At 37.5% G+C, this 12,173-nt stretch overlaps 1 protein-coding gene across 1 annotated transcript in view; it reads left to right on the plus strand.

Annotated features, from left to right (window-relative positions):
• The window catches only part of LOC139441934 (unconventional myosin heavy chain 6-like), a 100,893-nt gene extending 93,117 nt beyond the window's left edge, over positions 1 to 7,776 (plus strand). Inside the window, exons 38-42 of the mRNA XM_071222680.1 lie at positions 191 to 255; positions 1,377 to 1,545; positions 1,709 to 1,792; positions 2,698 to 2,817; positions 4,056 to 7,776. Of these exons, the coding sequence (XP_071078781.1) occupies positions 191 to 255; positions 1,377 to 1,545; positions 1,709 to 1,792; positions 2,698 to 2,817; positions 4,056 to 4,229 (612 nt within the window). The 3' untranslated portion in view covers positions 4,230 to 7,776. The remainder of the gene's footprint in view (positions 1 to 190; positions 256 to 1,376; positions 1,546 to 1,708; positions 1,793 to 2,697; positions 2,818 to 4,055) is intronic.
• Positions 7,777 to 12,173: the final 4,397 nt, after the last annotated feature.

Consider the following 12,173-nt stretch of genomic DNA (forward strand, 5'->3'; position numbering starts at 1 on the left):
GAGATTTGACAATTGTTTGATCTTAAGAAGTTGTCTTTATTTAGGTCAAGGTTTCAAAATAATGTAAAAAGTTTAGAAGCTTTGAGGAACTGTGGTAAAGGGTTTTCCGTTTCTGGAGCATATTTTGAAAACCGTCTATTTTCATTTAGAGGTAGATACTTAATTAATGTTCATAAAACTTTCATTTCAGGTTCACCTGTGTGCTTTAAAAGTTCAGTCGGAGATAGAGGACATGAGTGGAGAGATTGATTACAGGTATGGCGGGTGTAGTCAAGCAGAATTTAAGGTGGTTGTCCCATGCCAAAACATTATTTGGAAGTGGGTATAGAAATGGGCTCTACGTCCATCCGTAAGGTTTTGTTTCCTGAGCATAACTCACAAACCAGTAAATATTTCTTTGTGATACTTTAGAAACATGTCATACATGTGCCGAACTGGTACCTTTTGTTATTCAGGAAATAAAGAAAATTGATGTGCTTCTAAGGCAACAAGTCTGATAGATGTTGTATTAAAGTAAAGTTTCCTTCAAGAGCACACTTCACATTTCTTTGAGAAACTTTGTTTACACATAAGGCAAGTGCTGAAGATTGTATGCCCATCAAGCCACATCAGTCATGATCAGTTAAAATATTCTATAATTATTTAGCTCACCTGACTGAAATTCTTGTGTAATTTTTCTGTCCTGGCCTGTTTGTCCAGTTGTCCATGGGTCATCATGTGTATTGTCTGGTGTGTGTCAAAAGTGGTGTATGAGTAGCCAAACTCCTTTTCCAAATTGCACAAGATTGTGGGGTGGGGGGGGACTTGGGCAGGAATATGTCATACTCTTGTAAATCTTTGTTTGTATCATGGGGTAAACGTCTCTGCGTGTTTATGTTTATATGTTTGTTGTGAGTAGCTATACCGAAAATATTTGAATAGCAATGCTGATAGCAACGTACTTTGTTGACAATTTTAACTGATGACTACATATCCAGGAGAGTTATAGGGGATATTGGTACTTCAGTAGAAGTCCTGGTGATGATAATTCATTTGATTTCATGGACCTGTCTAAATGGGTCACGGGTGGCCCAGTTGTCTAAGGCGCCACGATTTGCTGTGCAGAGTTGCATCCCTTTGGCACGCCAGAAACCTTTTTTTGATTGTGGGTTCGAATCCCAGTTCGCCCCAATTAAGTTTCTAGGCTTGTCAGCACCATGCCCGTGCTCGTGGGTTTCAATGAAGTGGTAAACGTCTGAGACCTGCATCACTTTGGGCTTTCCTCCACTTTAAGCTGACACGCCGCGATATAACTGGAATACTATTGAAAGTGCCATTAAACCCAACTCACTCACTCACTCACTAAATGACTTATGGTGTTTTTTATTTACTTTTAGCTCTGTGGTGAGAATACTACCAAGGGATCTGAGGATGATGATAAGACTTGAAGATATCTCCACGACTCACAAAACTGTGCTGGATATGAGTCCCCAGAGTGCCGTCTTGTCTTTCATTCAGGTCCTCATGGCCTGGCAACTATTTGGTGCAACAGTCTTCGAAGTTGGGGTAAATAGTTACAAAGTATTTATTTGTCATCTTCAGATTACTCTTGATTTATTAATGTATTAACTGACAATGTCAACAATAATACATTACATAATGTAGAATCCATTTCTCACATGAACTTTATCTGTATACAGAATAAACAGAAAGTGGAATTTTGTTTCAGCAAACATATACATCTGTCCTTCCCAAAACACTTCTGTTGGCTGTTGACCAAGGTGGAATACATCTGCTGGAGAGCAAGACCTTTGTAAGTAACGTTTTCATGGGTTATGCCAACAAGAGAGGATTAGATCAATTAAAAATGTGGACAAGATGACATCAAAATATGATCAATTTACAAAGAGACTTTTCTTGAATAGTCTGTAGTTAACCATATAAAACCATGAAGCTACTAATATCAATGAACCTAAAAAAGTTTAGTCTGTCTGCGAGGAAATTATCTCATAGGATGTATTTTTCTTAGCTGATCTTTCCTCAAACTCACAAAATTATCTTTTGGTATAGCAGATTATTTGAAGATATCGATACAAGATGATACACTTGCTGAAAGAAATTACTTACTATTTGTTTGACCCCTGGCGTTTTTGTCAGTCAGATATCGCAAAATGTGTTGTAACTAACGTTTCAAGTTCACTACAAATAAAGCCACAACGAACATGTGTCTACAGCTAGCTTTTCCTTTTGAACCTGCTCTGAAATATTTTTGGCCAAAAAGTTTCCAGGCGATTTGACAGGAATATGTGTATCATGATACTTATTGTATCGTGGCCTGTGTATCGTGATAGGTATTGTATCATGACCTTGCTGTATGTATTCACCCCTAGTTTGTATTTTGTGTTAACCTGTTGACTAAGTCTAGTATATATGTGCTGTCTATTTCAGCAGTCATCGTGTTCATATTACTCGTGAAATCAACTTTCTAATAGCCTTCAATATCCATATTAACAATATTATGTATCAACTTTTTGTAATAGTAGCGTAATAGTAGCTTGAGAACTCTCAAATGGAACATAATTATGTTTGGTTACATGTAAGTGATTGTATTTTGATAATGGACAAAGGAAAGTTGATTTCCACCTTCATAAAATTACATCAAGAATAATGTGTACTAATATAGCAGTATGTCCACTGAAGTTGTTGATTATTTTGTAGAGAGTGCTCGCTGCCTACAGTTACTCAGAGATTGTTCACTCGAGTCCTGCCATCAAAAGCATCATGATAGTCATTGGTCATGTTGCCAAGGGAACAAAGTTCATGTTTAATACAAACCAGGTGAGTTTTCCATTTGAACATTGAAAGAAGACTAATTTGGCTTGAAGAAAATAGCAATTATGTCTAAAATATTCTCCCAAATTTCTTCCCTTTATTTATCAAAACTGCTGAACCTTTGTTTTCATCCCTCGTAAGTACTCAGCCAGTAGTTCGAGCACAGCTAAAGGCTCCGATCAGATGGGAATTTGTCATGTATAGTACAATTATCCTAATCATGTGCTCCAACTTCCAACCATATTATTTGTTTGAGCATCATGTGCATATACTTTAAGATTAATGCCTGGGCTATCCATATGCTATCCACGAAATGTGAGTATTTGGCTGTGCTCTAAGACAGGTAGACGACTTGTGACAGTAATTTACAAGGATGAAAAAGAAACGGCTTATTTGCAGGACGGTGACCAACTGAATATTTACGAATCCCCTAATGTGATGTTGTGCGAATTGTTGTCGAAATCCGTCTAGCAGGTGTCTTGCTTAACCTGGATTAAGAGGGGGTTCATCACCAAAGCAAAGAGCTAATAATTAAGTGTTCACCAAATTAGATGTTTTATTTAAGAAAAAGAAAAAGATGAGGATTTTTGTTTAAGCATCAAGCATTGTACAGCATATAAAATACTAGATATTTCGGGGTGGAAATGTACAGTGCCCGGCCGAAACAACCTTCAAGAAGCACAAAACATGTTTAGATGAAAAAGAAACACAAAAAGTAAATACAAGCACGCCCACATATTCGACCCTAGGTCTGCATGTCCCCTCATGTATCCATACACATACCCACATACAAGCACATATATTTCACTATTTCTATGCCATTCCTTGTGAATCCATACACCTGACATACGTACACAACCCTCAGTTGCAAGAACAATAGTGGAAGGCTTTGCCTCACCCGTTGTGAGTGGTATAAAAGGTAAAGTGGGACGCATTAAACCCCATCTGCCCCGAGTGATCCTGCCACAACTTATAATGTTATCTTTTCTCATACAGAATGATGACTGTTTGAGTTTGTTAGATAACTGATGGAGACTACTGCAGACATTATTCATATGCCTTTGAATATATAAGTATGTATACTACAGTCCTTTTTTAGATGAACAACGTGTACGAATTGTCCGTGTACAGTTGTCAAGTATGAAAGCCTTGTTACCAAGTTACCTGGTTACAGTCATCAGTTTGTAGTCACTGATAACTCCTTTACAATCCATGGTAACATTTATACTTTGGCATATTTTCAGGCATCACAGATAGCGCATCTGATGAAAGACTATGTGGACGAATTACAAGTACAGGGTCTTCTGCTGCCAACAGAGGGCACACAACGTATGTCAAGGCTTATTGACATGGATGAGATTGAACGAGAGAGAAACGGTTCACAAAACACTGTGATTCTTGCACACAGACAGGAGTAGATACCCGAAATCCTTACAAATATTATACACAGTTTGGATGGATTTAAAACAGTCAAATCCAGATGAAGTCACCTAAATACTTTCTATCCTATACTCACTGCCAAAAGTAATGCGAACCATCGAAACATATAGGGAAATATGTACGTTTAGTATGTGTTTCCAATGTGTACCACTTAATGACAAAACTAAGAATCAGTCAAGTGTTACCACAGTGTCTTTGTTCTAATCACGTTGTGCTGCATGTGATTTCCAGACTTTACACGCTAATCCTACATGAGACAGTGAGTGAGTATGGTTTTACGCCACTTTCAGCAATATTCCAGCAATATCACGGCGGGGGATACCAGAAATGGGCTTCACACATTGTACCCATGTCGGGAATCGAACCCAGGTCTTTGGCGTGATGATCGAACGCTTTAATCATTAGGCTACCCGACCGCCCCTGCATGAGACAGACAGAGCATCTCGAGTCATGGATCTATGACGTCACATGTGCAGTGTTCATGAGCGTCGGTTCACACAACATAACAGTATGTTAATTTGTGCATCGAACCAAACTAATATCTCTTGAATATGAGTGTTTCTTCATATATTAAACAATATGTATCGCATTTGCGTTTCTTTTGTCAGTGAGTATACATTTGCTGATGCTAATGTGATGGAATTTAATTCCATCGCTAAGTAAAGGTTTCCAGAACTACATGTATGAGAATGACGTTTGTAATGTTGTATTTGATGCCCTATCTTTACACTTTTTGATATGTGCTTTACATTATATGTCGCATTCCTTTCATCACGTCAGTCACTCCTACCCAATGATATTAAACACAGTGACATTAGGCTTAATAAAATAAAAGAATTGGTTCTCAGGCAATGGTTTTTGAAAATATAGTGCGGATGGGCAGTGTCATTTTTGTTGTTGTTTAAAGAATGTAACCAAATAAACAGTTGTTTAACCAAATATAAAGTTGTGTACTGTCAACCTGGGACAGGGCCTCCCTACATAAATGTGTTCCTTGATAAGTAAAATAGTGCAATTCAGTATTTGATTACTGTTGGATATGGAATATTTAAGAATTTTTATTTTTTCTTAAAAATGGAAATAAAAAATGAAACGTGCGGTGGACTCTGTGATGAAGCGGGTGGTGCCTGAGAACCAAGAGTTTTTTTTTTTAGCCTTATCTATAATGTGTGACATCAAAGTTTGGTGAATATTGTATTTCAGAAGAATGTACTCTTCCACTGTGAGCTGCTGATATTTCTGATGTCGATCATTTGACAAGTTTGTCAACGTAATATATGAATACAGTTACAACCACTGAACATTGTACATTTCTGGGATATGAAATGTCCAAAATACACTATGCACTGTGATCTGTCAAACTAGCCGGCTGTAGGCCTTTAACCCTCTGGATGCCAGAGTGACATACTTGTCCCTCCTCTTCCACCCACACCTTCAGCCCTCACTTTGTCACCTATAACATTCAAAATACATCATGCACACAATAACACTTCATTGTTAGGTATTCTGCAGCAGATTACTGCTCTGTGACATCAGAAACAGTCATTTTAGGCAAACAAAAATTACGAAAATGACCCCTGAAAATTGGGTACATTGTAAATCTCGCCAATTTTTACACATTACTAAATCATTGTTAACAGCATTAGTGCATTTTAAAAAAAGTTATATCAAATATTTACTCAGAGTAAAAGCCACATTTGTTTTAAATGTAGACAAAACAAAATTCAGATTTTTAACTGTGTTGGATTTTCTCCTATTTTGAGAGATCCATTTATCTATCCATTGCATACATTGGCTCAATATTTTTAGAATATGCATGGGAAGAGTTCCGTAGAAAGATAACAGATAAATTACAATTATTTCTTAAAATCAACAGAAATTGTCCCAAGTTTCTGTCCTGCGTGATGTCATGACTGATACAAAATGATGCTCATGATATTTTTGGAGTTTCTGACTATTTCTCTTGATTACAATGAAAAACTTTAAAAACAAATGACAATACTCCGATTGTCAGAATGTTTTTGATTACTTTAACTTACATGACACATTTTATGTATATATACGATCACAGAATCAATGAAAGTCCCTTTGTAAAATCTTGAGCGCTGATGTGCAGGTGAACACGCCAGTTTGTACAAGTCGGTCACCCATTGTGATGTCATACGTCAACATTGTTGTACATATTTGGTAATTTCTTTGGGGCCGACTGAATAAAAGAACACTGCTGATTACAGATTCCAAATGAAATTAATTTTGCGTAACTGTTACATATCTTTTCACGCAATTAATTTCACTATGGATATTTTTGTCGATATTATATCATACATAGATTAAGGCAACACAATTTTTTAACCTTTGATAATCTCCAATTTCTTTGCACAATGTCTGCATAAGAAATTAGCAAGTTATAAGTCAGAAGTGATATTTCTTATCTTAAGACAAGTGTTAGAAGATCATATATAAATGTAACTGCAACATGTACATATTTCCTTTGCAGTGTTTAGATTTTAATTTATTTTCATATAAACAGGTTAATGAATAACCATTGGTGCCAGACAGGTGCATTTTCTATTCACGACATCATTTACTTGGTAAAAACAGTCATTTTATGTTGTTTCATAACAAATCTAGATTTTTCATTCTATGATTGAAATTTAGGTGAGATATATATTCATCAACATACTAATGTTGTCTTTCTCTGACATCATCAAAGGCTTTAAAAAAACTCGATCAAAATGGTGTGAAAAATTTGCAGGATTTTCTTTCGCATAACAATATATCGGACAACACACAGCAGTGTCCGTTTTTCATACCAGTTTAATATTTGCAGTAACATGAATTTACACCATCAGGTAGGAAATTTAATATCCAACATGTTTGCATAATTTTATAGCCGGAGGTAGATGCAGTGCTGTGTGAGCAAGATTCTCGCACATTGTTCACTTTCAGATATTATGAAAGTGTGCATGAGAAAAATAACTTGGCATCCAGTGGGTTAATGACCAGAATGAATCATGTTTTTCTATGATATCTGTCAGTCAGCAGAAGAAATGATATTTAATCCATGTGTTACGAGTATGTTTCCATGCGTGCAACAGTGTTCGAAATTAAGATGGAATTTGAATCTAGGGAATGTAAATCTTTAACTTTTAACATTAGCATTCTTACAAGGATCCCTTGAATCTCCTGCTTAATTTCGAACCTTGCATTGAGTCATAACAAATATCAATGGTTGCTTCCTTGTTACTATCAGGAGACATGTTACTGGCAGAGCAAGTTATATTGGTAATCAAATATGTTGAGTGTAAATACAAGTTATTTGCAACTACTATACGTTTGGTATTGGTGGATTATGGAGGAGTCAAAAAGAAGTTGATGACACGCCACCAGAACAGATACACCAAATGAATGATATATAAATTTATATAACTGATGTGATATTTGTTTGTCTTATTTATTTAGCTCATCAGGACCAAAGGTTCAAATATGCTTATGGCTGATCTTGCGTCATACTCTAAACTGAAATTATTCATGGCATATATTAGAATAAACATAATAAGACCTTCTGAAAAATCTCTAATGTCTTCATTCAAACTACAAGGTAAAAGAATATGAAACATTACAATGATTTGTGAAAATACAATGGAATTCAGCTTCATTCCAGGAAAATGAAAAGAAAATCTCAATTTATTTGTTTAACAAAACAGGAAAAATTTTAATTTTTTTTTTTTTAAATCACATCGAAATCTATCACAAACAGCTGTATCTTTATGAATATGTGCAGACCATATTATTACTTTGACTTTTTAGCTCATCTGAACGTATATATCGTGTTTTGTTTTTCGTGACAGACATATTGAAAATACTATTTATGGTTATTTCTCTGCAATCTTTTTACAAAAAGTTGTGAAATTTGGTCTCTCTTTTAGCCATTTGTGGAATCAGTTCTGGGGCTCTTTGTTTATAATATCATGACCTTGTTTTGATCATGCTGTTAAATTCTCTTAAAATTCATATTTTGGCTCTGTAAACGTCTTTTCCTTTAAAATTGGCAGACTGAGAGAGCTGAACTTTGGCATGTATTTTCTTATGATGACATCATATTTTGTTTACATCATTAGAATTGAGTTTTAAGTAATAATGCAGAAATTATCTCACGAGATGCCACATGGGTATTGTACTTGAGTATTTACTGAACAGCTGCTGGCCTGGTAGCATATGCGGCAACAATGTTTCCTGACCAAAATGGCAACAACCATTGCAAAGCATATGTGGCAACTACTGCTGCCAGCCCAAATAACAACTACCACTGCTGGGCTACCATATGTGGTTGCCAGACATAAGCTGTACTCTTTGAGTGAGTGAGTGAGTGAGTTGGGTTTAACACCGCTTTTAACAGTATTCCAGTTATACCCTGGCATGTAAGCTTCATGTGGGAGGAAAGCCCGAAGTGATGCAGGTCTCAGACGTTTACCACTTCGGTGAAACCCACGAGCACGGGTATGTGCTGACAAACCTAGAAACATAATCGGGGCGAACCGGGATTCGAACCCACTATCCGGTTTCTTGCTTGCCCAAGGGACACAAATTCTGCACAGCGAATCGGGCCACCTTAGACGACAGGGCCACCGGTGCCCTCTATACTCTTGAAGATCCGGGGTAGAATAGGTCTTCAGCAACCCATGCTTGCCGCAAGAGGCGACTATGCTTGTTGTAAGAGATGACTAACGTGATTGGGTGGTCAGACTCGCTCCCAATTGCTTAAATAGATGTTCATGATGTCAATCACTGTATTGTCTGGCCCAGACTCGATAATTTAAAGACCGTTGCATATAGCTGGAATATTGCTTAGTGTGGCATTAAACAACAAACAAACATGATTCTCATCTGAAAAGCCATGAAAGACAAGGATCCCACTGAGAAACAGGTAAAGCCGGAGAGGTTCCCACTGAAAAGCAGGTAACTCTAATTGTTAGTATTAGGTATGAAGTAAGTTAATTTGTTGATAGTACAGGTAGGCCTGAAAAGATGTTGAAATATTGAATAAATTGTGAAAAAATCATAGTAAATGCAATCTTAAACATATATGACATATTGCAACATAATGCTGTACGTGGTGGATCAAAGGTAAATTAAGGGACCTACAGCACATCAAAGATTGGTCACTTTATTGTAACAGACGACCTAATACTGGATACATGACCCAGTGACCCCCTGTAACCCCAACTTTGGCCTTGGCACTTTTACCATCCTCTAAAATATCTTCTCCTTTGCATGTTACTGCATAATTGATGAAGCTGAAATTTGGCATATTTGGAAACTTATCCAGCCTCACACTTTGCATTTCTCTGTTCTCAGCCAATCCTAGAACGGAAACACTCCTTGAACCCGTTTCCAGCTTTAAATAAACGCCTCACCCGAGCTTATCCCAGCTGTGACAATGGTCACCACTATCACATGCAAAGCCTGGATCTTGTGCTGCCCGAACATGAGTTCTGACCTGCCAATTCATTCTCTTTCTTATCGTGATTTGAGTTGAAGGAGAATAAAAACTTACTCTTGAGTATTTGAGTTCTAGAGTTATTTGTAAATATGAACAGAAAGGAAAGGAAGGTTTGTGACAAGCTTTTTCTACACGTGATCCACACATTACGTGCAGTGACTGCAATGGTGTATGTCCCTGGTTAGACAGATGTGAACATTGTTGAGACTTAACTGATGAGAACTTTTAACTCTACAGACATAAGTGTGCTCGGATACGCGATATGCGCTCTAAATCTGCGTCTTTCGAGCATGTTTCGAAGGGAACAACGAAGGCCCCTTCATCGAACAATCCGTAACTCTCTGTTAGGGAAGGTTCTGACTCTCTTTTTAGAAGCCTGACCTTACGCCCATATAATCTATAATTCCTCATTCAGTAATCGTACGAGTAGATAAGCCAGGCGAATCACATCTTCGGCTTCCTCTCCTAAAGACCTCCGCATAGAGGTTCATAGAGCCCTCCCCCCAGGAACACGCTCGTCAAGAGATCTCACTAACTACCAGCTAAATTGGTGATGCTGGACTTAGGCAACAATTTAGATAATCCAATCACTTTTCTCAAATGAATGCGTGATGGACTTAAGACTCCACAATTTAAAGTTTTGGAATAGCAGATGTTTATATTTTCAAAAGGTTTTCATAAGGAGCCCATTTAGTATAGAATTCAGTCTGTTTGGCTTTAATAAAGTGTCTATATTTTTCTATATGGTAGTAATGCCACAATTTAACTTAATTGAGTGCTGCACACATCATATGGGGCCAGTTGACACTTCACCGGAACTAGACACTGATATTCAGAAGCTCAATCCCAAGAGTCATATGATAATTATGGAGGATTGGCCTTGATACGGCCATTCTCCAAGTTCCTATCTGCAAGGGAGGCTATTGCCATGTTCATCATGGACCAACCATCACTTCTTTGGCTACATGACGGCATTGTGAAGAAGAGATACTAGTTTATAAAATATACATCTGCAATCGCTTTTGCGTTTCTCTTTAGCAGAGTATAGAATAATCTAATGTTATTGTCAATATATTTCAGACATGAAACCAGTTTGATTTGCACTTAATCATTTGGGGAGAACAGTTTTCAATCATTCAGCAAGGACAGATGATCAACGTTGTTAAGAACAACTCAACTAAGAAATCGATCTCCTACTCTTAAGATATCGTCTAGGCTTATCACAAGTAGGTATACACGTGATAATACCCTATGTTTTTTTGTGTCACAGAGAGACTGCCAACTGTAACAATAATTCAGTGACCGTAATAAGAAGTATCTTCCCATAAGGACTTATAGAATGAGAAGCCATCTGACACAGGACTTATTGTTGCTGGACCATCAATAGATTTGCTTTCTTCTAAAGAGAGTTTACATAAATCCTGAAAATGTTTGTCTGTCTTATATAAGTTTATCATAAAAAGGACTTTGCTTCAGAGGCAATCTTTGCTGTCTTATACAATAGTGAACAATCCTCAATTTCAACATAGGACATTTACTTGCCAATAGTATTTCTTTTTTCTTAGTTATAAGAATATCGTGACACTCTCATCTTAATCGATCATTTAGCTGTGCGTATTTAACATCACTGGCTTGCATTGTTGAAGCATTATCTATGAACATGGCAAGAAGAAGGTTATCAGAGGCGCAAAGAAGGCGTGTTATTAGATGCATTCGACAGGCATGACCTACACGAGCACTGGACGTCACCTCAGGTATCTGTACACGGTAATCAGCAGACTGGTACGAAAACCGGCAAACCAATGCTGTACAGGATCTCCAATGGTTAGCAAGACCTCGCATGGCGCCATGGCGTGAGGAGATAGCCCTGCTTGGACTTACACGTCTTCAACCATTTGCAACATCTGTTCTGAAGCAATAATGATTATCCGAATAGATGGATGTCAACAAGAAGAGTGAAGAATCAATGAATTGGTGGGAATGAAGTCCAGACGGGGCAATCCCTTCCTTGACGATCATCATCGAAGAATTTGTTAGCATAATGTTTGGCCAGGAGAGCTTGGAATATCAGGTCTTGGCGAGGAGTTCATTGTTCCGATAAAAGCAGGTTCCTTCTCCATGTGACGGATGACCGATTGGGGCATAAAAAATACAGTCACAAGATTGTAAGCTAGATCTTGTCACCAACCAAAGGTACCTCAATGATGATCCGTAGCGACCTGCAACCAAGTGTTGTGGCACATTTCGACAACCACCCTCTCGCCACCAGACCTGTGTACATGGATGACAATTGGGGGAACACATATTTAGGGCGTCGAGTAAGGCTCTGTCCGAATTTGAGTCAGCTCTTCATTGGGAATGGCTGAAAATCATGATTAAAATCTCAAAAGATGTTCATGTTTTCTAATTGTTAGAGGTG

The sequence above is a fragment of the Haliotis cracherodii genome, unplaced genomic scaffold (genome assembly GCF_022045235.1).
Source record: "Haliotis cracherodii isolate W230 unplaced genomic scaffold, xgHalCrac1.p SCAF_5, whole genome shotgun sequence".
NCBI classification, from domain to species: domain Eukaryota; kingdom Metazoa; phylum Mollusca; class Gastropoda; order Lepetellida; family Haliotidae; genus Haliotis; species Haliotis cracherodii.